At 41.7% G+C, this 27,468-nt stretch overlaps 2 protein-coding genes across 2 annotated transcripts; one reads left to right on the top strand and one right to left on the bottom strand.

The window, feature by feature from the left end:
* Positions 1 to 453: 453 nt before the first annotated feature.
* Positions 454 to 26,950, bottom strand: ift140 (intraflagellar transport 140 homolog (Chlamydomonas)). Its single transcript, XM_030400661.1, has 30 exons — positions 26,799 to 26,950; positions 26,197 to 26,360; positions 25,887 to 26,108; positions 25,591 to 25,712; positions 25,382 to 25,512; positions 24,250 to 24,425; positions 24,010 to 24,101; positions 23,819 to 23,925; positions 23,483 to 23,625; positions 23,170 to 23,373; positions 22,966 to 23,038; positions 22,735 to 22,826; positions 22,480 to 22,607; positions 22,220 to 22,337; positions 21,919 to 22,040; positions 21,543 to 21,678; positions 21,302 to 21,433; positions 20,509 to 20,741; positions 5,884 to 6,061; positions 5,329 to 5,519; positions 5,141 to 5,236; positions 4,915 to 5,047; positions 3,741 to 3,884; positions 3,380 to 3,508; positions 3,012 to 3,194; positions 2,707 to 2,910; positions 2,398 to 2,610; positions 2,006 to 2,172; positions 1,757 to 1,898; positions 454 to 1,616 (listed from the first exon to the last, which is right to left on the bottom strand). The coding sequence occupies exons 2-30, from the start codon at positions 26,341 to 26,343 to the stop codon at positions 1,437 to 1,439; spliced, it is 4,338 nt and encodes a 1,445-aa protein (XP_030256521.1). The 5' UTR covers positions 26,344 to 26,360; positions 26,799 to 26,950; the 3' UTR covers positions 454 to 1,436.
* On the top strand, positions 6,962 to 16,609 carry tmem204 (transmembrane protein 204). The gene is made up of 3 exons (XM_030400662.1): positions 6,962 to 8,172; positions 8,791 to 8,946; positions 15,154 to 16,609. The coding sequence occupies exons 1-3, from the start codon at positions 7,893 to 7,895 to the stop codon at positions 15,396 to 15,398; spliced, it is 681 nt and encodes a 226-aa protein (XP_030256522.1). The 5' UTR covers positions 6,962 to 7,892; the 3' UTR covers positions 15,399 to 16,609.
* Positions 26,951 to 27,468: the final 518 nt, after the last annotated feature.

The raw sequence follows: 27,468 nt of genomic DNA, 5'->3' as shown, positions 1-27,468 counted from the left end.
TGTCTATTCATTAAAGAAAACGACGGCATTAATGTAATTTAACAGGATGTAAATTTAACTGTTTTAGTATGGTGTCTTTGACCTTCACCACCAACTAAACAGCAAATCCTGCGGAAGATTGAATTTAGCTCCAATTAGCTTTCACTATTTTCCCCAATTGTTTCATAAAAATGGGGCTACCTCTAACTGCTACGTTAAGTTATTCTTTACTACATATGATTTGCCAGTTTATTTCAGCTGCAGACCTAACCTCAGCCTCCATCCTGTAAAACACATTCGAGCCACTGCAATGTCATTGACAGCGGCGCCATCTTGTGCCTACAGTTGGGACAGCTGCTGTCTCCTGACGAGCTGTTGTTAACATGTGCCAAAGCATCACCAGCCTCACAGTTTATCACAGCTATATCAATATGAATACCACTATTGTTTTTAAAAACCTTTCAGGCCATACAGTTTGATTTTAAAAATGTTTTATTATAGGAACCGTACAAGAGATAGAACAACGTATTGTGATGTGAAATTCACATTATCATGTGCTAAGTATAAATTGAGTCACAGGTTATCAAAAATAGCTGCAAAATGCTTTACACAGATAGGGATTTTGACACTGACAGGACACTTACAATGAATACATCGACTGAATAAAAAAATACATTGTACCAGATGCATGTGAACCGTAATAGATCTGAGGGTGAATCTATAACAAACAGCAAACTTGGATATAAAAATTCAGCTCAAAGGCAATAAATTGTATTCATCAATCCGTACCTTTCTTTCAATCAATCCAGGGCTGACAACAGAACAAAGCTGCATCAAGCAATAACATTAGTTTACCCTCTTTTGCAGATCATACAGGTTAAAGGTGACTTGGTTCAACATTTTTGAAAAACAGATATAATGGATACTTCTGAGAGTTTAGTAATCTTGTAAATATCACCACCTCTGAATTAGATTTTAAAGACGTTTTTAAATCCATGTGAATGTGGCCATTTATATATAAAAGCTCAATAATTAGAGCTTCTAGTGTTGATCCCTTCTCGTCTTGCAGGTCAAATATATAGTTCTCTGAGGTAGGAGACATCCTTGCAGTTCAACTTTAGGAATGTGAAAGATTATCAATAACCTCGTGTGGTCTTATTGTTGCTTTCTTTCTCTCCATCTCCTCTGCCTTTGCTCCACAGTGCTCGTCCACTGTGTGATAATGAAGTGCTTTCTAATGCTCATTTTGTACCAGTGTGACTTCTGCCGATAACTCCGACACATCTTGTTGCCGTTTTTGCACAGAACCAACTGCACAGTCTTTCACGGTCCGAGAAATTGCAGACTCTGCATATTCATGAGCTTGAAAATGCAGACCCTTCATACACACAAAAACATAATCTAAACATATGAAAATATATTATATTGTTCAACAAAATAGAAGTCATCGGTGAGACTTAGGACACATTTAAGTCCTCCTCCACTTCATCCTCTCCCTTCAGACTTTGCCTGCGTTCACCACGTTCCATAGGGATACCGATCTCTTTTTGCAGGGCCTCGAAGCTTGCCTGGCTGACATAGTACCGGACATTCTGCGATGGCAAAAGCTTCTGGAGCTCCTCCAGCTTACGGTAGGCCTGGAGGAGACAGAGGGAATGAAGATAAAGAGACAAGTGTTTGTCTGAGGACTTTATCACTTTCTTTAACAGGATGCAGACATTTCCTTTTACCAAAGTTTTATTTGACCTGTTAAAAAAGTTAGAAAAATAATAGTCACCACTTGAAAGTTGCCTTGCTGACAGTGGTGCTCCACTAGGAAACCAAATGCGTCTCCAATCCTGACAGCAGGGTCCAACTCTGGCTCCTCCAGCAGGGCTTCACATAACCGCACAGCCTCACCAGCATCCTCCGTGTACAACCTGCAGACAAAGACAAAGTTTGGGCAATAAAGGACATTAAAGAAATGCCTTTTTCGGAAAAGGAAAAAGGGATATATTTTTTTTATTAATGTAAGATACATAATTACCTGCGTGCGTGGACAAACTTCTTGATTAGGGTGATTTTGTGCTGCAGGTCAGCCAGTCTTGCTTCCTGCTGTCCAGCTGAAGAGTCCTTTGCTTTTGAGACGCACTTGAAAGCCTCAGTCAAAGCATCTAGAGCCTTTTCATAGTTCTGGTAATCATCAATCTCCACCTTCACAATGGTAAACAAAGGAAAACGTTGTTTACTGAGCATTTAACATAGTTTCTGTATGTAAATATAAAAATTCTGATTTTGAATGTCTTAACCAAAACTACATAGTTACAACAACTTCATAGTAACATTTTTCCTACTTAAAATGCTTGTAGTTATTTAAGGTCCTAAATTTTACTAACTTCTTTCAAAATGATTATTGTTATTATCAGTGTATTACTCTACCTGAGCACAGGCTTCATAGAAGCCAGCAAGCAGGTCCAGTGCCCTGCCTTTAGTGTAGAAACCAATGATTGTCTTCAAGATCTCCGGATTATTCCGCCAGTCCAGAGACTGGAGGTAGTTAGCAGCCATGATGAAAAGCTCCTTCTGGCGAGAAACATTGGCAAAGAATACGATTTTCTCTGTGTCGCCTGACTTCAGGAGTGCCCTCATGGCCTGTTTGAGAAAGAAACACATTTTTAAGGGTTAACATAGTCATTTTAACTTGCATGCACATACCTGCATAAGGTCTACCACACATTGCAGTATTACCTTGAGCTTGTTGCCCGCCTGTGTGTATTTCTTGGTAGCCAGGTGGTAGTTGCCCTGACGCATGCAGCAGTCAGCTATCCTCTCCAGCAGCTCCTTCCGGGCCTCTTCAGATAAGTCTTTTGAATCAGTCACAGTCATCCTCTCTGCAAGTTCCTCTGTGATGGTCAAGTTCTGGATCACACACAACTCCAGGGCTTGATTGTACTTTGTTCGTGTACACATGCAAATGAAGAAACACACGTAAGTTTGCACATATTAATTGATATTTACAATGTACAGGTAAAGATGTTTCACAAACAGCATACCTTCTTGGCTGCTACTAGTAACTCCACAGCCTTATCATATTGGGAATGTGTGATGAAGAAGTCAGAGCAGCGTGCCAGGATGGCTGGGTCAGAGTTCTCGTTCAGATCCTCTGCGATCATCTGAAGTATAGTGAACTGTTGCGTGGCAAAGGCCAACTCCAGAGCTTTGGAGACATAACCCGCCTACAGTGGAGAAAATGGCCAAAAAAAAGCATACTGCTGTCACAAAACATATTACCTTAATTTTTTTCACCAATCAACATTTGTTCAGAATGAATAAATAGTGCAACACTCCCCCCTTGTGGAGTGTTTAAGAATGCACCAATAAGAGCAGCCATTGAGAAAAATAGGAAAAAATTAGCTGGGACCTTGTGGTAGAGCTCCACAGCTCGGTCCATGTGGGTGCCTTTCTCCTCATAGTAACAGGCAGCCTCCATCATGTCCTCTGGGTTGCTGAGCAGAGCCAGGTTCATCAGCTGGTCGTCCAAACCAGTCTCCTGTTTAGACACAAATCAACCGACCCACTGAGAGACTACAGCACAGCAATAACAATGAAGGTTGAACATATTGAAAGAATACAGTCTTGTTTTTAGTGATTGAGGATAAAATGTCACATTCCTGCCAATGAATATCACGATCACAAATGATTCATAAATAACCTGTCTGTGGGGCATTCACAGAGATAACCAACTAAGAATGAGCAGAAAAGTACACAGCGGAGGACCTTACCTTACAAAGGCGTATAGCATTGTTGTAGGCCTGGGCTCGTGTGTAGAAGTGGACGGCCTGTTTGATGTCATCATGGCCCTCGTAGTGTCTGGCCAGGTGGTATGATGCTGCCCTGTCGCCTGTGTCATTGGCTATCTCAGATGCCTGATAAAATAAGTAAGTACATAATCACATCTATGAAAAACTCACTACTGCAATACACAGCTATGCATTCTGCAAATGCAATCAATAAGGATTATATGGAAGTTTCATTAACTACAAATGTACCATTGATTATTCATTACAACACATTATTCAATGCCTTATTTTGCATGACTATATTCTACAGCTGCTAACTCACCATTAATTACGGTTTTCCATCATAAACCTCTTGATCACTGCTTATTGATAGTAACTAAGGAAGTTGATGTACAATTATAATGCTTGATGCTCCGATGCTTTGCCTAGTATGGTCCAAATAGCTAGAACTATTACTATTACTTTTGCTAACTATTTATAACCCTTGGGATCCTGCTCTACTATACTCACATTTTGTTACTTAAGATAAGGCCCATACTGAGCAAAAGCGTATTAAGATTGTAAATCATGTACAGTAGCTTCTTTGGTCACTAGTTAATGACCCGGTAGCTGTAGAATATGGTCATGCAGAATCAGGCAATAATAATTGCTTTACAATGACTGATGAAAAGCCAATATGTGTGCCATAATACAGTATAAAGTGTAACCTAACTGGCTATTGAAAAGAATTACATTTTGAAGACGCCATTAAAAGGTGCAATATGTAAGAATTGGCCACCTGTAAAATTCATACCCAAAGCAGATAAAGGAGTAAGAGTAATCGCTCATTGCCTCTAAATGTCGCCACTGTTAACTCGCTAGTTCGGTTAGCTCAGTATCGCCATTCAGCTAGCGGCTTTGACTGGGAGCTCTGGGACCAGATATGTGTTGGTGTTCACACTGTTAGCACAGGAGCTTTGGACTGGGAAGAGCTGAGGCTAGGTGGTTAGCATGCTAACATCATAGCATAATAAATGTCATAACTTCAAAACTGTTATTTTTATTCTTCAGTGTTTTTTAACTAAACTCTTACATATTGTCCCTTTAATATCAAGTGTTGACAGTAGAAACATACATGTTTCATGACCACCCTAATACAACATATTGTATTATTCACCTTCTGAATGTTCCCCATGTAGCAGTGGACTCGAACGAGGGAGAGGTAATCCTGGGCACATTCATAGTAACGCAGAGCTGAATCCATGTCTGACTGGCTCTCCAGGTACTGGGCCCACCACTTATAGATGTTCCTGGATGGATAAGATGTTTAAATGTAACTTAGTGTATGAATATAGTGGGAGTATTGTGGTATGAAAGGGCTTTTATCATCAAAAGAAACTTACTTGTCTTTCATTTTGTTAACGTAGATCTCTAGAGACGGCGTGTCATCCTGCAGCATTCTGGGCACTTCGACCCTGTGTGTGTCTGAATTCTCATAACTGGAACAAAAAGGCTGACAATCAAACTTCGTTCCCACAGTAATTTTGCCCCGTAAACATTCAATATAAACACAGAACAGATTCTGCCTTACTATGCCAGGGCACGAGTCTTGTCGCCCATGGACTCCAGATATTTGGCATAATTGTAGTAGGTGGTGCGTAGATGGATGCGGTCGCGGTTCTCAGCTGTTTCCAGAGCTTGTTCCCATTGGCCAGAGGCCTGATAGAAATTGTTCAGCAGGTCGTAGCGTTGACAGCACTTGTACAACTTCTCTGCATCTTCCTATTGGAGGACAGGAAATGATGATGGAAAGATAAGTCAGGAAAGTCCCACGGTCTCTGTGTGGCGCAATGCTTAGAGGGTAAAAAGAGGCCATGTTATTTGTGGCTAAAGGATGTGGCCAAAGGGCAAAGTGTCGTCTTGATGGGTTTCATAATCTGGAGTTATGATGGCCTTTAAGGTGTTGTAAGCTTATATTTTCTATATAGCATTATCTACCATGTTTACATTTTAATGTATCTTGGTTTTTTAGCAAAAGAAAGAACAGTACATCAGTATATCGTCATCAAGGTCACCTTATTCCCGAAAACAGATTAATAAACTTTCCAACATTGTCTATAAGTCCTCTAATACTTTAATATCTCACCAGCATGCCGAGCTGAATGGCCAACATGGCCACTTGGGCTTCGGGCTCCGGTTCAGCCTCCGCCTCCTTCAGTGCTTTCGCTGCCCTGGCATTTCCCATATTCCCAAGGCACACGCGTGCCACATCCAGCCGGCGGGTTTTCACACACATCCGTGCCATGTTTTCCCATACCGCTTTACTACGGAGAGAAGAGAAGAGAAATGGCTTGTTTGTCAGGGTTATGTGTAATCACTGAATGCTTGTTTCATTATTCAACAGTGAAAACAGTTAAATGTAAATGTTAAATGTTAAATGTACATACAGTTATTCACAGTTTTGCCCTTAGTTTACATTTGAAAAAGGTGACAAGTATGCCTTCGGGTCTCACTCACCAGACCTCTAGTACTGTAGAATTATTTCAACATTTATCAAGAAAATAACCTCCTGCACACAAACACTATATAGAAGACACAAGAATGTGTGCAGGACTTTAACTCAAAGCGAGAGGCGTGATTTTCTTCTGCTGTCTTTCCTTTTTTCCCTCTTGTCCTGCTGACGTAAATCAGTCCCTCTGCCCCCCTTTTTCTTTTTGCTTCAATTCCAAATTTAAGATTCCACAGCCATCTGGTCTCTATTTGCGTACCCACCCTCCTCCTTGCTTTAGCTGATACAGATGTGGGCTGTTTATTAAAGTTAGGCAACAGGAAATACCCCAAATCTTTAGGGGCCATGCTATAAGAGGGGGAACGGCGGCCAAGTGAAGAAAAAGAATGCAAGAGTAGCCAAGATCTTGCTCTACATGGTAACAGAAAACTGACCCTGAAACCAAAAGTGAAATACTATACAATGCCGAGAAAAACAGAGCTTGCTGTGCACAGAGCGGCAAGATCTAGGGAGCCCAAAAAGGAAAGACAAGAGAAGGAACAGGTCTACATTTGGCCTCTCTTCCCATCCTCTTTTCCTCTCAGGAAACACATCCTGTTGCTGGGCTGAGTGTGGCAGCCAATATGTTTGTTGCGCACGAGAGAGAGAGAGAGAGAGAGAGAGAGAAGACTTTAGCAAACGCCCCCTGGGCTCCAGACAAAAGAATACACGTGCGTGACGTCTAAGGAGGGGGTCTTTTGGACATTCTCGCACACAAACACACTGACACGCACACATTTAAAGTGATCATGAAGGAGGGAGCTTGTTAAAAGTTGCAAACTGATGTCTCGGACCAGGACGAACAGCAGCTCCCCCACATTTCAACTCTGACCTCAAGGATTTGCAGAGAAACAGAGCGAGGGAGAGAGAGAGAGAGGGAAGGACAGAGAGAAGCAAAAGGAGGTGGGTTAAAGGACTCCTTGTTCTCCAGTCAGGCAGTCTTCTAGTTGAGCGTAAACCTCAGTCAAGCCACTGGTGAGTCAGATCGGAGCAACATCGTTCTTGGAAACTGCACATATTTGCATCTGTACTGCTCCGAGGGAGACGTGAAGTGGCAGGAGAAAGGACAAAAAAGAAAAGAAACCAGAAAAACAATCTGCTGCCTGCGTAGAGAAGCCAGATGCACACACAGAAGTCAATGCAACAGGCAAAGCACTGAAAAAAGGAAAAGGAGAAGATAACATTAAAAGCAGGGAGAAAACCAAGCAAGGACCAAGATCCAATAGTCAAGGTGCAGCCAGCCAGAGCCAGTGGAATGGACCTAGGTGTCAGTTGGATTAACCCCGGCGTACCCGCAGTGCTGTCTGAGGAAGAGGGCTAAGGATCTGCTGCGACGACAACAACCACCTCCTGAATGAGGATGAACGGAGATGTCCTTTAGCTAAGTCTCAAGACAACACTCTTGTCAATTCCACCTCCGTGTGAGCTGGGGCAACACTCGCTAACAGCTGGAGGTGGAGGTGGAGGTGGAGAGGAGCCAGGGGGCCCAGAGCACTGCTGGTGCCCTGGAGGAGAGGCGAGGGAGCGGGCAGGACACTGAGGAGGAACAGGGGACCGAGGAGGGGCGCGAGGGAGGAGGAGAGGTGGCGCGCGGCGGCAAGCGTCGTATGGCTGTGCAGAGGCTAGTGGCGGCGGCGGTGGCGGTAGCCCTGCTCTCCCTAGTCTTAAACAATGTTGCAGCCTTCACCCCCAGCTGGGTCCTGCAGGCGCTGGAGGACGGACGCAAGCGGAGCGTGGGACTGTGGAAGATGTGCCCCACAGGTGGGGAAAGGGGCCGCGACGACGACCAGGCTGGAAGACGAGTGCAGGGGACGCAGAGGCAGTGCGTAAGCCTGGGATGGGGCTCTGAGTTTGCAGGCTACCAGGAGTCCCGCAGCACTGTCAAATGTAAGTTTTTATGCCTGTTTTCATACCTGGTTTGAATGTTAGTTTTTTTTTTTTTACACTCAGGATTAACACATTTCATGGTGACAAATGTGTTTCCCATCAGACTGGTTGATGTATTGACTGGTATTATCAAGATTGAAGACAACAGATCAACTTGATACAAACAACAGTACTTTTAGGTCACTGACACATATACATGGATATATTTATGTAAACAGCAGCACATGGCAGCCAGTAATTTATTGATTGTTATTTTCCTTAAAGCGGATTACATCAGGGTTTTTTGTTGAGCACTTGTGTTCCTGACATGTTTTGAGTAAAAATGTTATCAGGGTGAGTCAGAGTTGTGGAGTATTAGTGTGCTCTGCTAAATTAAGCTCCATTGAGATATTTTCATTCAAGAACAAGCGTGGGAAACACCGAAGGCCCATTGGCCAGCTTTACTCTGCACAATGGGCAGCAATGCCTACTGATGTCAGACAAAGACGTGCTTCGAGGTTTTGTGTTGCGCAAACATTCAGATGAATTTGGACTCAACCTGACTCGTCATGCACGTCCAATTAATGCATTTTGACTAGTGCAGATAAAATGACACAGCTCGTTTTCTGGTCCCTCAAGTGCAGTTTGACATGATGCGGGCATGTAACCTGATGGCGACCGTGGCCCTGACTGTTGGTCAGCTGATCTTCCTCCTTGGCCTGGTGGAGCTGCCTTTCATCACACAGGAATCCCAGTGGTGGGAGGAGGCCATTGCTGCACTCTTCCAGCTAGCCAGTGAGTATGAGCACTTCTGTTTCTTGTTTGTTTGCATCGACATAAAGAAACACCTTTCTGATGCGAATGCCAAGTATCCTATGCAATATGCTGGTGTTCATGGCACGAAAAAATAGAGGCTTCAGAGCAAAGTTCACACGCTCTCCGGTGCAAGAGAGGGGACAAAATCCCAAGAGCTAAACTGGCTCTCCTTCACTGAAGATCAGCTCCTGAGGGATGAATCTACAGGAAGACACTGAACAGAAGGCAGCAAACCTCTTGAGTTTGCTCAGTGAAATGTCTTTTATAAATGCAGATCTTTTCCTAACATAAGTCTAAACTCATGATAAATGTGGATGATGTAGTCGAAATGTGACCAGTGGACTTGACTTACTTCACTACTTAAATTCATCATATTATTCCTGCCTGTCTTCACTTAAACATGGTTTTCTCAAACTGTTGTGTTTGATTTGAGAAAAAAAAAGATGAGGAAGAACAAGAAACCAGGAGGATAAATTGGGCCGTCCTAAGGATTAATTAGCACGAGACACAACTAAGAGTAGATTGCTGACAAACCTCCTCTACAACCAACACCCATCCCTCAATCCACCCCACTGTGCCACACGAAGTGTTGGCTGGTATGGCCTGTCCCAGTGCCCCTTCTGAGGAAGTGTGTTGTGTGTGCAGTGGTCCCTCAGTCGGTTGGTATCATTGTGGCAGTGCGGCATGAAGGGGGTCTGCTCTGGGTCTAAATTTAGTCCCAGTCCAGAATTCATGGGCCAGAGTTGCAGCGAGCCAGGGAGCGACTGTCGGGCGCCAGGATATCCCTGCTCAGGACGAGGAAATGTCTGTGACTACCTGTTATGCAAACCCCCGAGCTGAAGAAGGAAAAAGAGGGGAGGGGGGAATGGACGGGAAAGACAGTTTTCGACAGGGACTGTGTGTTTGTGTGTGAGCTGGCAGGAGGGATTATGCGCATGCAGGTTTTGTGTATGTGTGTGTGTGTGTGTGTGTGTGTGTGTGTGTGTGTGTGTGTCTTGTGATTGTGTGTTTATCGTGTGTTTTGGTAGAGAAACGTCCCGTGGTACATGTGACAACAGGGTGGGAATTGTCTCCGTCTAGATAAGCTGGCCGAGCTTTTAAGTCTGTGTTTACAAAATGTCCTAGAGCAGCAGCAAATAAAGAATCTGCTCTTTGTCGTTGCCGTCTTTAGCACGCATTGCAACAGGGATGAGGACTTTTATCTGAGGGCCTTGGTGAGAGGATTGAGACCCACCCAGCACAACAATATTTTCTAATATTAGACACCACCAGTCAAACCTCAGTTAGCAGGAACTTGTCTCTCAAATGGCCAAATAACCATATTTCACAAATAATTATCACCAACATGGATGGTGGAAATTGATAGCACTTTCAGTAATGCGGTCAATGATAATCATGATGATTCATAATTGTTGGCTTCAGTAACAATAGTGAAAAAGTACACATCTATTTCCCCAACATCTCTAAACAGCAATGCTCTTTTACTGTCTTACCATAAATGGTCACCAAAGAGTGACATACAGTGATGATATATATCTTGGCAAATGGAATGTCCCCAACCAAAACTAGAAAACGCAATTCAATTTAAGAGGAATGAGGTTGTCATCATGCTGCTATGCTTGTCAGTGTGGTTTCTATATTTATTTATCTTTATTTTCATTTGGGAGTTTAAAAAACATCAACAGAGAACCAAGATTAATTTGACAAATAAAATCCCAACTCAAGGTCCATTTTTTAAGCTCTTTCCAGGGCTTTCACCTTCAGTATCAGACTGTTACTCATCCTCATTAATTGTTGATATATTTCAGTCGGGGCCAAAGAGGTGGGCTGATCAACATACTGGCATAGTCATCTCTCCGGTCAGAACGCTAGCATTTGAGATTATATGTTGTTACTCATTATACAGTTAATCAATTTACAAAGAGTCAGATTCACCAGTAATGAAAGTTATTTAGCTGCCTTAAAGTGAAACTCTCGCCAAAATGCAACCTAGGCTTTTTTTGTTAATGTATATGAGTCAAACCTTCATGTAAAAGCATAATTACGACGAAAGAGGCATTTTTAAGATTTACCGTATTTTTGTTTTTCTGGTCAAACTCATTTTAAATGGGGGTGCTTGGGGCACTTTAGCGATAGCATCAAAATCGCTATTTTCATATCACTAAGAATGCTCAACACAACATGAAACTTTGCTCATATTATCATCAGGGTCTCTACACATGAACTCGAGCATTGGGAACACTGTTTGACACAGAGTTTACTAAAAAGGAAGTTTTTGGACAACTCACGTTAGCAGATGTTTCCTCCGTTCGCTCCGAATGCAACGTAACATGGAGGTGAGTAAAGGTGGACCACTCCTAAAGCTTAGTTCCATATAAATGCACGGATAATTCATTGTTTTGTCGTTAGCGAAAAACAATATTGACCTTGAAGTTGAGAAAGGAGCCTCATATAAGAAAAACTATTATCAAAAGCCAGTAAAGTCACGTGAGATATTGCGTGGATAGTTGCCGGAAGACGGTAGTGTTTTATCTCAACTCTCCTCCATGTTACATCACATTCGGAGATCGATACTTCTCGGCTGTCATGACAGCGGCTAGCGGAACAAGCTACTGCTAAGGTGAGGTGTTCAAAAACTTTCTTTTTAGTAAACTCTGTGTACACAAACAATGTTCTCAATGCTCGTGTTCAGGTGTAGAGACCCTGGTGATACTACGAGCAACGTTTCATGTTGTGTCAAGCCTTCTTAGTGTTTTTAAAATAGCGATTTTGATGCTATCACTAAAGTGCCCCAAGCCCTCGCATTGAAAATGAGTTTGACCCAAAAACGAAAATACGGTTAATCTTAAAAGTGCCTCTTTCGTCGTAATTACGCCTTTATACGAAGGTTTGACTCATATACATTCACAAAAAAGCCTAAGTTGCATTTTGGCGAGAGTTTCACTTTAAATAAGCCTCAAAATAATTCATATGAAATCTGAAAATAATAGCACCCAAAATACATTAACAACAGCACCCATTTACCAAATTTATCCTCAAGTAAAAGGGCTTAATTGTCTGAGTAAAGAAAACTGTAAGTCTTGTACCATTCAGTAATTAATTCCCTGTTCCTACTTAAGACCTCCCCCACTGAGTCAGTCAATGGGCCTCGGCTGTGAATGAATGGAGATATTTTTACCCATCATCCTCTTTCTCTGGAGTGTTTTCATTTTCAATGGTGCCAAATGCTCAGTTATTGCAAGCCGACTGTGGAATAACAATATCAAGTTCCATTCAGTGATATCTCAGCAGTGTTGGCAGGTCCGGGGATGAAAGCACAATATTGGTCATTTCACCCCCGGAATGTGTTTTCTGAATGGACGCAGCTCTAACATGCCGTGACTGCCGGTCAAGTCTCTCTGTGATGCACTTAATCATTTCTTTTAATTCTGAGGAACTACATCTATGAGACTAAATTCTGTTCTGTTATATTTGGCTCATGGAGAAGTCCAACTTCCCAGAAGTATGTGGCTCATCGGTTTCCAAGTAATAAGGGAGTCATACAGGCGTGAGAGATACACCCAAGCAGGCTTGTCTCTTCAATCAATTACATGCCCTTTAAGAATAAACCGAGACATTCCTCACTAAGGGAAAACAACTCAGCTAAATTAATTTCCAAGACCTGGCCTTAGGTTAAGAATTGTTTAGATTTTCTCTGTGACAGATCATGTCAAACGTCCAGCAAATTTATTAACCTCTAAGCTTAGGGTGTGGAGGAGTGGGAAGGAAGGAAGGATGGAAAGAGGAAGAAGAGGAAGGAAGTTTGATTGATAAGTCAGTGCCAAAAAAGAGGTTCACACAACCCACCCCTGGCTGGAACCTGGAGGACAGGAGATTATTCATTTTCTTGGATAAGGAGCCAGACAGGTTAAACATGAAGAGATTGAGCAAACAGTTGCATTCTTGAGCGTACACACAGTGGTAGACACGCGATGATACACAGACACAATTATTCACATCCTCACTTAAAACAATGACGGCCATGCTTTAGAGGCAGAGAAAAGAATAAAATTAACTTGCTGACAGCTTCAGGAAACGGATTGATTCATATCCTAAAGCACCAACATCCATATTTCCAGTGATTATTTTTGGTCCCTGTATTTATACCACTGAGGACGGGGCAAATTTTCTGACTACATTATTGTTAAACTATTACTCAGCTCCAGACCGCACTTCAATGCTGTGAATGACTAATGGACTGGGGGATACTTTCATAGCATGAAAATATGTGGGATTTCATACACACTAGGGCTTGCAAATAATAATTATCTTCATTATCGTTTATTCTGCTGGTTATTCCCATGAATAATCAATTAAAAGTTTAGTCTATAGAATGTTAAAAAAAATTCCCAGAGCCCAAAATGATGTCTTCAATCGCTTATTTTGTCCAACCTACAGTCCAAAAGTCCTTCTTTCGAACCAATTCATTAATTTATTGACTAATCATTCCAGTACTACACCCCTCTAATGGTAAAGAATAAGGAAAGCCGTGGCCTATGGAGACAATGAATAACTTCCTACCACAGATAGTGTCAATAAATGAAAGTAAAGATCAGAGAAACACCATGGAATTGAAGGCCCTAACATGCAGACAGGGGTTCCTCATCGCGTGAGTTAAACTTCTGTGAATCAAAGAAATCAGCAGATAAAACATCTCAAAGGCTCTCCCCGTGCACATACTCATGCTCTGATATTTTTACACTATTCAGAACTTTGATCCCGAGGCCTCAGAAGTTCTTCCCAGGAGGAAACAGATTTCCAAATTCAAAGGCCCCACACAGAGCTCCCGCTAAACTGTAAAATCCAGGGCTGAAGGGATGCCTTAATGTCAGCATGTGGGATATCAAAAAGCTCAGGGTTAGGGACATTTTAAATTACCTTATACTAGAAACAGGCCGAGGAATATTTTCTTTTCTGTGACCAGCACTTCATCAATTCACAATCATGTTTGCAGCGTCTCTCTACAGATAACAATGTCTATCAGTCCAGACAGAACGATCTCAACGACTAGGAGGGAATTTTGCACAAACATTCATGATCCCCAGAGGACTAATCCTACTGATTTTGACAATCCAATTTTCATCTGTCATCACTACAGATTTTACATTTGCAAAACTAATCAAAGTGACTTTGTGTTCAGAGCTAACGTTGGCATGCCAACACGAGAGGGAAACATGGTAAAACAGGAGCAACATGGATGCCAAAAAGAAGCTGTATTGCATTTCATCTCTCAAAGTTAAAACAACCTCGAAAGCTGATGCTGATGCTGAAGCTGAAACGATACATCCATCCATTGTCTGTAACCGCTTTATCCCTTTTATGGGGTCGCAGGGGTTTTTGCTGGAGCCAATCCCAGCTGTCTCTGGGCGAGGGCAGGGTGAGCTGGACAAGTCGCTAGCTCATCGCAGGGCCTCACTGATGGCAGAGGCCGCCATGCCAACCACACATCAGGAGCAATTTGAGGTTCAGTATCTTGCTCAAGGATACTTCGACATGCGGCTCAGCTCAGCCCGGTGCTGAGATTTGAACCAGTGAACTTCCGATCACTAGCTGACCCGCTGAGCTACAGCTGCCCGGAAACGATACAATGACTATACAATACATGGCTTTGGTAAAAGTTTCTCACCATCAACCCAATGTTCACTTTCATCCACTATGTTTTAGCGTCATTTGACGCCAGCTCTGCAATTTGTGTTACCATTTTTTTTCCAACTTTCTAATTGTTGTTTCGACATGAGAGGGCATTCACAGGAATTTTCCCAGTCGAAAAACCTTTATCCAATAATTCCGACAGCACATGAACGAACAGTTAGCATTACCATTGTCATTGTGAGCATGCTGATGTTAGCATTTGGCTTAAAGCATTAGCATGGCTGTAGACTCAGGACATTCTCTTGATAATGTATGGATACAGGGGATTGAACACTTGTCCCTGCCTTCTGTTTGCATAAAAGCATCTTGGTCTAACTTCAACAGGGTTGAAATCATACCTTATATTTCTTCACTGACCAACAAAAGTACACATGGATAAATATGTATTAATGTAAAGCATGACACAGCAGGCTTTTTCATAAATGGATTCAAACATAAATAAGGATGGCAGTGCATGTACCGATTTAATCCTTTCCTCTCTGTGTTCCTCTGTAGGTTTTGTGCTGGTAATTGGACTCGTGACCTTCTACAGGATCGGGCCCTACACACACCTGTCATACTCTTGCTACTTGGACATAGCAGCATGCCTGCTGGCCACGATGGCCGCGGCCATGCTCATCTGGAACATTTTACATCGCCGCGATGACTGCCTTACACCTCGAGTTATAATCATCAGCCGCTCATTGGCATCGCCTTTCCACCCGCGTCTAGACAATGACTACGTGGAGTCACCTTGTTGAGCCAACAAGGAGTAACAGACCACAGTAGCCCCATTCACACTGGGACTGACAGGACACTGACGGGACTGTCAGCTATCCATTTTGGAGTTCAGCTAGGAGCCTCCTGTGTGACTCTCAAGAGAAGAAGACATGTCTGTGACTCCACATCAGCTGGGCTAACATAAACTTGCAATTGTAAAACTGTATATTTCACAATTTCTCCCAACATAAACAAAGATATCAGAATTATTTTGCTGCTTAATGCACAAAAGTTACAGATTTAACTTAAATTTCTGCATAAGCAGACCTTAACTTTGAAAACATATTCAATATTGTATGATGTTTCATTTATTCATGCTTGGATGAGCTAACTGATAGCTAAATATGCATTATAAAATATGAAACATCCTGCTTTTGGAAAGATCAAGCTGGAACTTGACCTATTTTGTTCTATGTGCACTTATTAAACGGCCTCCTGCATAATTTTAAATTGGACATATTGAAAGGTGTTGAAAATGTAATACCAGAATACCTCATAATTGTTTTCATCCATTTAAAGCTTATTACAATTCTAATACCTATTAATATTAACAATATATGTCGCAAGTAAGTAGGTTAACTAACAAGGTAAAGCAGAGTCGATTTGGCTTAACCAAATCACTTCCGATATTTAAAAAACAGCCAATGAGAGGTGATTTTTGGATTTTAAAAAAATGTACCTACTGAAAGATAGGAAGGAATGTTCTCTCTGAGTCATTGCCACGAGAATATTACTCCTCTTAAAAAAAGGAAAATAAAAAAGCCAAATTACCTGCAATAAATGAACTGATTTTGATTTTGTTTCATTGGCTAAATTGATCAAATGTTTTGGCAATGTACTGAATTTTTATTGTTCATGATGCTTTCCATATGAAACTCTGCTCGCTTTTGGTACATAATGTATACTTAAATTAATATAATATAGTTGTGTAAAGAATAGTGCTATCATTAGTAGTTGTAGTCATATTGTGACCATATCACACTTCTGCAAAGAACTCAAGACTGTTAGTGTGGTCTTCCACATTGCCAAGCATAGGGGCACACTAAAATAATAATATATCATTTAAATTCAATAAATTTGTCGGTAAATATACGAACAAAGTGGTCGTTGTTGTTGCTGCTGTTTTGGTGTCCAATACCACACCTAACATATGGACAACAGAGCACTTCATTAAACACATTTTTAAATGTTACACAGAGCCTAACTTGTATCATCTGTTTAACTTTTAACAACAGACTTTCAAGACTGTGTCTCTGATATTCTAAACGCAAGGTCCACTTACTAACTTTTAACTGAGCTTATATCATATATCAGAGCTTAGAATCATTCTGAACTCTAAAAAATTGCACTCAATTTCTCTTTTGATACCATGGCAAAAGGAAAATGTCCTGGGCAGACAAAATGTTATACTTTTCTGTCTCTTTTTAATAACCAACCTGCGCAGAGTGCTGGATCAGAATAGGTCAACACATACCAACACATTTGTAATAATGTTAAGGTGCAATATGTAAGATATGGCAACAATGTTAGTTGGAATCATTTAAAAAATGAATAACTAACATCACCAACAGAGTGTAAAGAAACAACAGCATTGACATTATGTCAAAGACATCTATGTACTGTGTCGCAGAGATAGCTACCTGCCCCATCTCATACTACCACTCTATGCTTGAAGTCTGCTTAGGGCCACTAGCTGCAGGGCGAATTTTGCTAACTAGCTAAGGGCAGCTAATAGCTTTAACTTAAGATAGCTACAGCAAAGAGTACTGTGAGCAGCAATTAAGGGTTCCTTGGGTGATATGCTGCCCCCTGTATGTTTAGAGGCGGAAATTTAGTTTTAAACGTTAAAAATTCACTGAAATTATCAACAAAATGAGTAACAGTTTTGACGTAATGACATCTATGGATTGTGTTGCAATCTCTCTACTGAAGTTAGCATGCTAACCAGTTCGCCCTGACTCATCCAGGTCCAAACCTTCCGTGGTAACAGCGTAAACACCAACATTTGTCCGTTCTTCGAGTGAAATGCTGCTAGCTACTTGTTTTGAGTAGGAATTTGCCAGGTGGCCATTTCTGATATATTGCACCTCTAATAACTGTGCAGCCTTTGGTTGAAAATCTGTAGATGTGTGATACTTCTGACAATCATGTAGGACAACCATGTATCAAAGCATTTTTCAGCAACTGGAATTTGCTCTGTGGTCATAAAAAAATTATAATATTTTCACTGAGGAAGGCTGTTAGATATTGTTACAGCTAAAAAAAAGGAGTCAGGGATCATGGATGTCAAGACTGATGATTACCCTGGCCTAGTCTATATGAACTGTCACTGTCACTGATTAGTTAGTTAGTTAGTTAGTTGGTTAGTTAGGTGGATAGTTAGATAGATAGGTAGGTAGGTAGGTAGGTAGGTAGGTAGGTAGGTAGTTGCAGCCTTATTCAGCAATGCAACTATAAAACACACTCCAAAAAGACTCCTTCACAGATTAATGACCAGTGAGTGTAAAGATAAAAATTAATATGAATATTGTGTGCAATAAAAAGGCTAACAGCAGAAAAGAACTCCATGCTTCAGTGAAGTACATGGGGGTCACATGTACTACAACATCTTCAGTTGTTGCTTCACCCCTGAACACTTCCGATGGTGTTTTTGTTCCTAATGGAATCAGGGAGTTTAACTTTTAAATAGCAAATGTACTGGCAAAACGACAGTAAGACAAGGCATGCATTCATACAGGCAGATAACCTTGCAGCATGTCACCTAAAGTCAAGGACAACATGAATGAGAGGAAGTAGTGCAGTCTGGACTGAATAAAGACATTCCAACCTGTATCTGACAGGCTGCTACAGGAGGCAGGGGAACTTTCATACTGAGAATATCTGATTTTGAAAATGGGGACAACGCTGAGTAAAGCCCCGTTGATAGACGGAGACTGGATTATAAAGCCTCTTCTGATATAGACATCTTAGTACTGCCATGTTCCTTTTTAAGAGTTGGGTAGTGGGTTTTATCTGTCACACAAGTTGCGATGCTGTATAAAACCTAAATAAAACAATAACTGCTAATCATTTTTGATATATATTTAGTTAAAACAGTACAAAGACAACATATGTATTGTTTTACCTCATTAACTTTATTGTTTTTAGTGAACATATGCTTATTCTAAATTTGATGCCGGCAACGTGTTTCAAAAAAGTTGGGACAGAGGCAACAAAAGACTGGTAGACTCGTAGAGAGCTCAGAAAACACCTGTCTGGAACATTTCACAAGTAAAAAGGTTTACTGAGAACACGCAATCATATCATGAAGTGGCATCCTTGAGAAAGATCAGCCAATCAATCAAGGATTAAATTATAATACATAATATCATTAAACGATTAAGAGAATCTGGAGTAATAGTGTGCACATAAGGGGCAAGGCCCAAAACTAACATTGAATGGCCGTGATCTTTGATCCCTCAGGCGGCACAGCATCACATCCGACCTGATTGTAGAAAGGATATTACCACATGGGCTTGGGAATACTTCAGAAAATCAGTGTCAGGAAACACAAAAGCAAAAGCAGTATATTAACTCCTCTGAAAAGGACTGGTGTGAAAAGTTCGAAATTGGTTTCAGAAACCACAGATGTTGTGTCCACCGAGCAAAAGAGGAAAAGGACCATTATTCAGAAGATAATCAAGAAGAATTTGTAAACCATCGCATTCTCTTTGTACATTTTATATGGTATCCCTACATTGTTGGTATTGGGGTTGCATATGTTACACGTCTTTAATTAGCGTGAACTGACCCTTTAATGCACACAATGTGAAAAGTCTGTATCCTCCCTCCAGTCTCCAACAGATATTTTACTATATCACTTTTAATATACGACCTGAGTTCTGGATCACCAGTCTCTGACTATGAGAACCTTTTTTCAATCAAAAACCTGCGCCGTAGATACAAGTCCCAGTAGATACAGGTTAATGTGACAGGAAGTATATATTCCTGTGGGTGGAGATATGCGGGAATCGAACACAATAAAGATCTAAAAAAAAAAGAAGCTGCAGTAAAAATAGCCATCAATGAGGAACTTAGTGAATCTGTCATCACTTCAATTAAATGCTCTGGAATATCCGGCCGTTGAGGTATGCTATTTTCCCATTTGTGTCATGTTTGTACGTGCGCAAGCAATACCACAGCAGAATTCACAACGAGTGCTCTGAATCACGTATTCTGCCAAAGATAATATCAGATCCCTGCTGAAATTACATATATGTTTCCAAAAGACCCACACACACACACACACACACACACACACACACACACACACACACACACTCACACTCACACTCACACAGAGGAATGGACACGCACATCCTTTTAGTGACCTGATTCAATGTTTGCAAGAATTGTAAGGCACTCCTTTTGGACCAAACTGGCAGGGGGACCTGATGTGTGTCTGTGTGTGTGTGCATGTGAGTCACAGTATGTTTAGAAAAGTACATCCCTTCAGAACACACCCGCACACTAACAGAAACAGTCACATATATACACATTGAAGAGTTCCTTCCCACAGCACAGACACAGAAAAAGTCCTTAATCATGTCCTGTGTTTAAAATGTGCTATCGTAAACAAATAAAAGCTATGCTCTGGTGGATCTGATTCAATTACAGCATCGGGGTATGATTCACAAATTGCTGAGCTTGGTCTTATGTTCAAATAGTGGTGTTACGTTCTTAATTCTTAGGAACGAGACAAAACTTTGGGCAGCATTCAACCTCGATCACCTGTCAGACTTATAGAGGGCATGTCAAAGTTAAGGCTACAAAACTATTGTGGTAGTTTTCCTCCATGTTGACCTCAACAGTCAAAGGCGTCAAATGAGATGAGGAGTCAAGAGTGGCAACAATGCCCCATTCTCAGTGTTTGTCAAAAGCAATCAGTTGCTGCTCTCCCACTGCAAACCATTGTAGAGAATTCTGAGAAGCGTCAAGGCTGCAGCAACAATGCTATCCCTATGGCCTTTGATTAGCCTTTGAACTAAAGTGCCTGTGAAGAAGACTGCTGGGAGAAGTGATGACAGCGATCAGACGTCTGCACTGCCTTACCTCTTGATGAGCTTGATGGACTTGAAGGCTTCGTCCATATCGCCAATGGTCAGGTAGAAGCTGAAGTTGAGCATGGCGTCGCGGGTGGCCTTCTCGCAGTTCTCCAGGCCCACAAAGTCTCGGAGTGGTCGCCTGGACACCATGTGGGGGAACTGGGCAACCGACCCCCTCGGCGGCTGGGGAGGCACAGATGATGTGGAAATCTCTGGTAACCCTGGATCTCTCTCACCGGGCTGAGGATGGGATTGAGCAGATAGGAGAGATCGGTAAACATGTGATTCACAGTCAGTAATGAACGAGGCATGTTGTGAGGTACGATCATTATTACAAAAGGTAATGTGATGTGATGAATCATGGGGGAAAACAGGGGCTTTGGAGAATGGACAGCAATGGAGCAAACCACACAACAACGAAGCATCACAAAACAAATCTATTCATGTCAAGGTGGATGGGAATTGGACACAGCATAGTGAGATCTAGATAATTCAGGGATGCACTTGTGCTGCTTTATTCGTTGCTTGAATGCAGCACAAGGCATACACAATCACGATACTGGAGCTTTCTGAACAGACTGTAGGGGACAGACACTTACTTCTGGTTGAAAGACACCCCCCCTCCGAAATAAAAGCTGGGGTGTGTAAGACCAAACACACAAGAATAGTGATGATTGGTGCAAACCAAAATACAAAGACTACATTTGAGAAAACTCAAGATGAAACAGTCTGCCTTCAACTTTCCAGAGTTAAACCCCCCTCTGCAGAGACAACACACGAGCAGAACAGAGTGTTCTCACCTTACAGCTGAAACAATAGTAGGGCACATCCAGAGCGAGGAGCGCCTGCAGGCCCGAAGGTTTAGGATAGCAGTCCTGCAGCAGGAGCCCGTGCTCCTGCGTACAGAAGAGCGTCACCACCGACACGTCCGTCTGAGCAGAAAGAAGACAACAACACACTATCAAACTACTTTTAAATCTACTTAAAATCACATGCATAGATCTATACAGGACCATCTCAACGTTGAGGAGCAGTCTTTACCGTATCCAAGAAGTTAGTTGATGAGGATTCGGAGCTGATCGGTACCGTTTCGCAAACAAAAAGACGAGGTTCACTCTCGTCCCAGAAGTGAGACATCGGGCAGCGACCACTGAGCTCTGTCGCCTGAAACTGCTGCCTGGAATAAGTAAGTGCGAGATAACCAGAGAAGAAACTTTTAAACTGGAAGAATACAAAATAAAAGGTTCATACAGCTTCTCAAAAGTAAAATTCAAGTGGTTTTTTGAGCACTTTCAAGGTACCTTAACCAAAAAATTGTTATCATCACATCTAACTTCTTACTATAAATGCAATAGTGAAAAATAAAACAGACTTTATATGCACCGCAAACCCTTCGGTCTACAGCAATGGCGGTTACCTTTCACTTTCTTCGTGCTGTGAGATACTACTAGACGGTCTGCCAATGAAGAAGTCAAAGTGTGTCACAGTGTCCATCTCGACGTCATAAAAGTACACTTTGTGATCAGGTCGTCCATTAACCTGAGGGGAGGGTTTACATATACAGTTCAGCTAACAGAAATATTCACACAATATGGTTACATTTTAAGATGCTGAAAATAAGCATGAGGTACTCATGGCTTCTATAATACATATTAGCATCTGCTCTCAAAAACTGATTTCAGAAGGAAGAGGATGACCAGTGTGTGTTGTCTATTCACCTGAGAGATTAGGATGCTAACTTGGCTGCCGTTGGCATTACATTTGACCGACCTCAGCGCTCCCAGATTGGCAATCTGGTCAGTCAGGTTCTTAGCACTGCAGTGAGCTTTGGCATCTCTATAAAGAAACATAGTAAGAACAGTACTTTTAATGCAGAAATTGTCAATGTGCAGAAATGTATTACATATGGAAGCTAGCTGTCATTATTTTACTACATTTTTTAACTAAAGGAAGTGAAACAGCATCCACATTAATATACCTTCGGGAGAGGTCAAAAACTCTGATGTGCGCTGTGTCAGTGCCTACCACCAGGTAGGACTGACACACACTGAGTAGTACAGGGTTGCCCTCTGCCTTGGAGAAGGTCAGCAGCTGCTTCACAGTGCCCTGAACAGAAAAGAGGAAAGAAAATCACGCAACAATTAACCAAATTTCGGACAACAAATGCCACTTTTGATACGTCTCTGCGTTTAAGTGAATCTCGGTTAGTAGATTCTATAGGGGGACAACAGACCTGTGGCGTACGAATCTGGACCCTGTTAGGTTCCACAGTGTAGAGGTTCTCTCCATGCACCGCTACAATGTGTGAATCACAAGGAAAGGATCCTGGGAAGTTGTGGAGACAGAAGTGGAGAAATTTTACAAATGAAAACTGGGATAAAGGTCTGAAGAATCAGTGCAGTTTATAAAATATTTCATCTAAAAAGATGCAGTTTGGTTCATTTAGTTAGTGTATGTGTTGTACCTGTATTGCGAAGAACTGTCCCTGAGAGCTCATACACAGTGATCTGCTTGCCACTCCAGACTGTCACTGAATCCTGCAGGTTTGACAACACACATCCAGTTACCATGACATCAGTTTGAGCTTTTTTACAAATTATTGCCAAACCATTGTAGAGGAGTTCAGTATCTTTTGTTAGATGCAGAGAAAAATCAGCTCCTCAATTACCTTGGTAACACAGACTCCCTTGATGTGCATGTCAGACTGCAGAGCAAGGTGAGCTCCTGTGCTGAACTGAGTGATGCTGAGCTGGGTCGGAGTGAGCTGCACTGCTGCCACCTGCTGGCTGAAGTGGGCTGACATCACATGCTCACACAGGATCAGCACTGTGTTTGAGTTGTTGGCCGCCAGCAGATTCAGGCTAGAGCCCCACTTAAATAGAAGGTCAAAGTGAACTTCACATACATATTGATGTTGTTAAGTTTGTACTATATGATTTGTCTAAACAAATGTTATGCCCTACTGCTGGTCCAGTCAGTACCTGCAGCTGAACGACATTTCCCTGTATCTCTGTGGGTGTCTGAAGCTTCCACTGGGCCTTGGTGTCACCTCTGTTGCTGCCAGGCTGCACCACCATCCTCCACAATGCTATGCGCCCATGGCTGGTACCAGCTGCCAAGATTTCTGAGAAAGAAGGAATATCATACAAAAGCAGTGAGGCTTTTTGAGGTTTGAAACAAGTTTGCACACCAATAGTTTGATTTTGACAATCGAGGTTTGAAAAAAAATCATCTTGAAACCAACAAATCGACAGACCTTTAAAGAAAAAACAGCACTTTCTGCTGTTCACACTATCAGACAAATGTTTTGCAGTTACCTTTTCCAGCACAGTATGAAACACAGTTGATCATCTCTCCTCTCTCAAACCCCAGGGTCTCGTCGAGAGGTAAAACATAGTTGTCATCTCGCTCCAGGTCCCACAGCCTGAAATATTAAAAGCAACAGACATTCAGACACATACAGCTTTAAACTGGGAAGATATAGCATAACAGGGATGTGTAGACTGACCTGATGACATGTTCCCCTGTTGCTGTGATGAGGAGGCTGTTGTCTGTCCAGATAATGTCTACGTTCTGCCCGGTCTTGCTGCTCAACTTAACCTGTCATGAAAAAACATGGTCAAAAACGAACCTGTGTTTTAGTTCAAACACTCACTGGGGCCTTTACAGTGATATGTACAGTGCAGTACAAACACAAGCCATTAAATGCCATACTTCAGTTGATGAAACTATGTTGATTTTAGTATACCTTCATAAATTCCTGGGCTCCTCCCTCTGGTCCGAGAGTGTACTGTGACAGCATCATGGTCTCTGTGATCACAGCGAGCGCCTCTCTTTTCTCAAGGTAGAACAGTTTCTTTATTGCACCCTCCACGCTGAGAAGAGTGCTTGTCTTGCAAAATTCATCAACACCGTGGACCTTTCCTAGAAAACATGGCACATAGAGTTAAAGATGAGAAGAGTAAGATGTCGACTCATAGTACAACATTATCATATATGTTTGTGAGGTTGTTTTTGTTTTTTCAATGTCACTCTGCCAAAGTTGGCGTGATGTTTGGTTATTTCTGAAAATGAGTGTAACGTAACATGGCTTAACATGGTTCATTAATCCAAACGTATGGCTGGATTAAATGTAATTCATTAAGACTGTTAGATTCTCTCTCAGCTCTCTCTAGATTCCTTTTGGCAACACTGTTTTAGACAGCAGAGCTGAAAAGAGAGCTATTGTCATTGTAAGACATCATTTTAAACCACAAACGTTTTTTGACTGTGAGTCATCTCAGAGAGAATGGTCATCACTGAAAATCACTGGTCAGCAATAACGACTGTTAAAGACAGTATACTCACAGGAAATTACTTAAAAATGCTGCACAAAGCAAAAGGCAGCCCCAACTTATTCAAATCTTATGACAGATGTAATGAGACATTTAGAGTTGGAGAAGATCAGATTCTTACTGAAAAATCAGGAAAGTAAGTTTTATAGAATTTGGCAACCGTTTATGGATTATTTTAACAACAACACATAGTCTGAGGTCAAGTTATAGAAGTGCTTTTAATAGAAGGAAAGAACTTTTATTTTATTATTTTTAATATTTGATTTTATTTATTCAATTTCATTCCTGTACCCTTATTGGATTATATATATATATTTTTTTTTATTTATCTTTTTATTTAACCCTCTTCATCTGTCTAATTTCATTTTGAGATATACAAGGTAATACAACTTAAATGACTCTTTTATATAAACGTGTACGTGTGAATGTGTATGGTGTTTGTATTGTTTGATGTGTTTTATGTCAAAATGAGGAAAACCAATAAAGAGAGTTATAAAAAAAAAAAAAAAAAAAATTGCTGCACACAACAAAAAGACCAAATCTTACCATCTGCAGTGCTGACGTAGAATGCGAGGCCCTCCTGTGGGCCCATCTTCAGAGGTGCGCCCTTCCAGCTGAACATGTCCAGAGCGCTCTCATCTCCACTCACTGATGCCCGGGCTAGCTTTGCCACATCGCTGTAACATAAATAAGGTCCAACTATTAGCAACACCGCATTCATGACCAACTCAGAGCATTGGATGCTATTTACTTACTCTCCAGGTGAGGCTGGTCTGAAAACGCAGCAAGTCAGAGGTTTGTTATAATCATTCTTCATAAGGGGGCTACTTTGAAGTCTTCCTCTGGCATCTACCTTCCATACTGCAAGCGCTCCAGTCTGTCATTAAATGATCACACGTTATTTATGTGGTACATTAAGAAGAAATCTAAATTGCAAGTATTCCCAGAAAAAAAAGCGTCATTATCATACATGCTATTCCTCAAATGCATTAGTATGTCGACATGACAAGTACATATAAGCACGAGTGTACAGTGATTGCAACACACTCACTTGATCACCAGTTACCAACCGGCTGCCAGAGCTACTCCACTCCAGCAGTGTGATGCAGGCCGTGTGTGTGCTGGGAAGACCTGTTTGATCTCCGGAGGGGTGTGACAGCAGCACTACCTCTCCATTCTCCCATCCTAGTGCCAACAGTGGCTTTGTGGGATGCCAGCGCAGCACTGTGGGTTGGTGAGGACTCTCCAAATGGCAGCTCTCCACATACTCTCCCTGCAAGCGAACAAGGATGAAGTGTGCGAGCATCGTTAAGTATTAGGTGAGTATCAATGATATTCACACAGAGGGGCACAGTGTGTACCTGCTGCAGGTAGAGGTCCACATTGCCTCCAGTGGTGGGGCTGCTTGAGGCCACGGCCAGGACAGGAAGAGCAGGGTGCCAGGTCAACTGAGAGGGCACACCACTGCTTCCAGGGGCCTCAATACGGTGGTCAAAGTACACCGCCATGTCCCCAGTGCTCCTCTCTGGATGGGAGAGAAGAAACAGTGGATGGGAGTTTGGTGATCCTCAATATATGCTAATATGGTTTGTTTTCACGTTTCTGCATTTGTTGTGCAGTGCACAGTACTTTTCCTAGCTACTTCTGTCTTTTCCAGCAGGGTTATGATTCCATATGTAACGTTATCATTTCACTTTATGTGTAACGTTAACTGACTTAGTAAGCTAGTTCACTACCGGGTACAAATACACAATGCAGATTTAAACTGAGCTTCACCATAATGGCTTGCGTTATCAGCCCCCACAAACGTTAGTTGTGTTGTGTTACTAATGGTTAAATTAGCTTTAACGTTAGCTGCTAACATTAGCTAAGCTAGATAAGCTAGCCAAAGTTAGCATCAATTGCTGGCACTGGCCACAGCAAAATGAAGCTAACCTCCCGGTGAAATAGGAAGGAGACCGACCTCGCTGCCGTGTTCGTCAGGTTAATGCCGACGAGGTCGTTTATTCTCGGAATAACTCAAAACATCGACCGTAACTTCCAGGGTTGCTGTGTGGTTAGCCTACTGGCTGATCAAAAAAGCGTCTCTCCTAGTTGCCCCTGACAACTCGAAGGCTGGACAGGAGGAGGGGTTACGGAAACAAGCGAATGTGGCCGGAAAACAACGAGCACAAGCCAAGCTGTTGTCGAAGTTGACAGCGGGCCAATCTCGCAAAATAATGTTGACATTTGTAGTTTTTTGTATTTAAAAAAAAAGGTTATTTATTATTACTCTTGACTTACATTTAAATATTCAAATTCTACTTTTGCAAATTATCCCCATTGTCATTATAGCAGCTTTCTATTTGTGCTATAATTTAGAACATTCATATTACACTGATATTATGCATATTGTATAATGTAAGTTCCTTTTTTTTTCATTTAGTCAGTGCTTTATGTTTTTTCTTCTATCATATTGTTTATATTATGTTCAAATCTATTTGATTTTGGATATATCTCATTATACATTTTCTGTGTGTGCAGCGTGGAGGTGGCTTTATGTCCTTTGAAATGAGCATTTGCTTTGAAGTTACTGTAAAATAGTAAATGACTGGCTTTACAACACTTGTCACCTACACCCATTCACACACCTA

Source organism: Sparus aurata, chromosome 20 (assembly GCF_900880675.1).
Source record: "Sparus aurata chromosome 20, fSpaAur1.1, whole genome shotgun sequence".
Taxonomy (NCBI): Eukaryota; Metazoa; Chordata; class Actinopteri; order Spariformes; family Sparidae; genus Sparus; species Sparus aurata.
The sequence above is the reverse complement of the archived record's forward strand: the minus strand, read 5'-3'. Positions and strand labels throughout refer to the sequence as shown.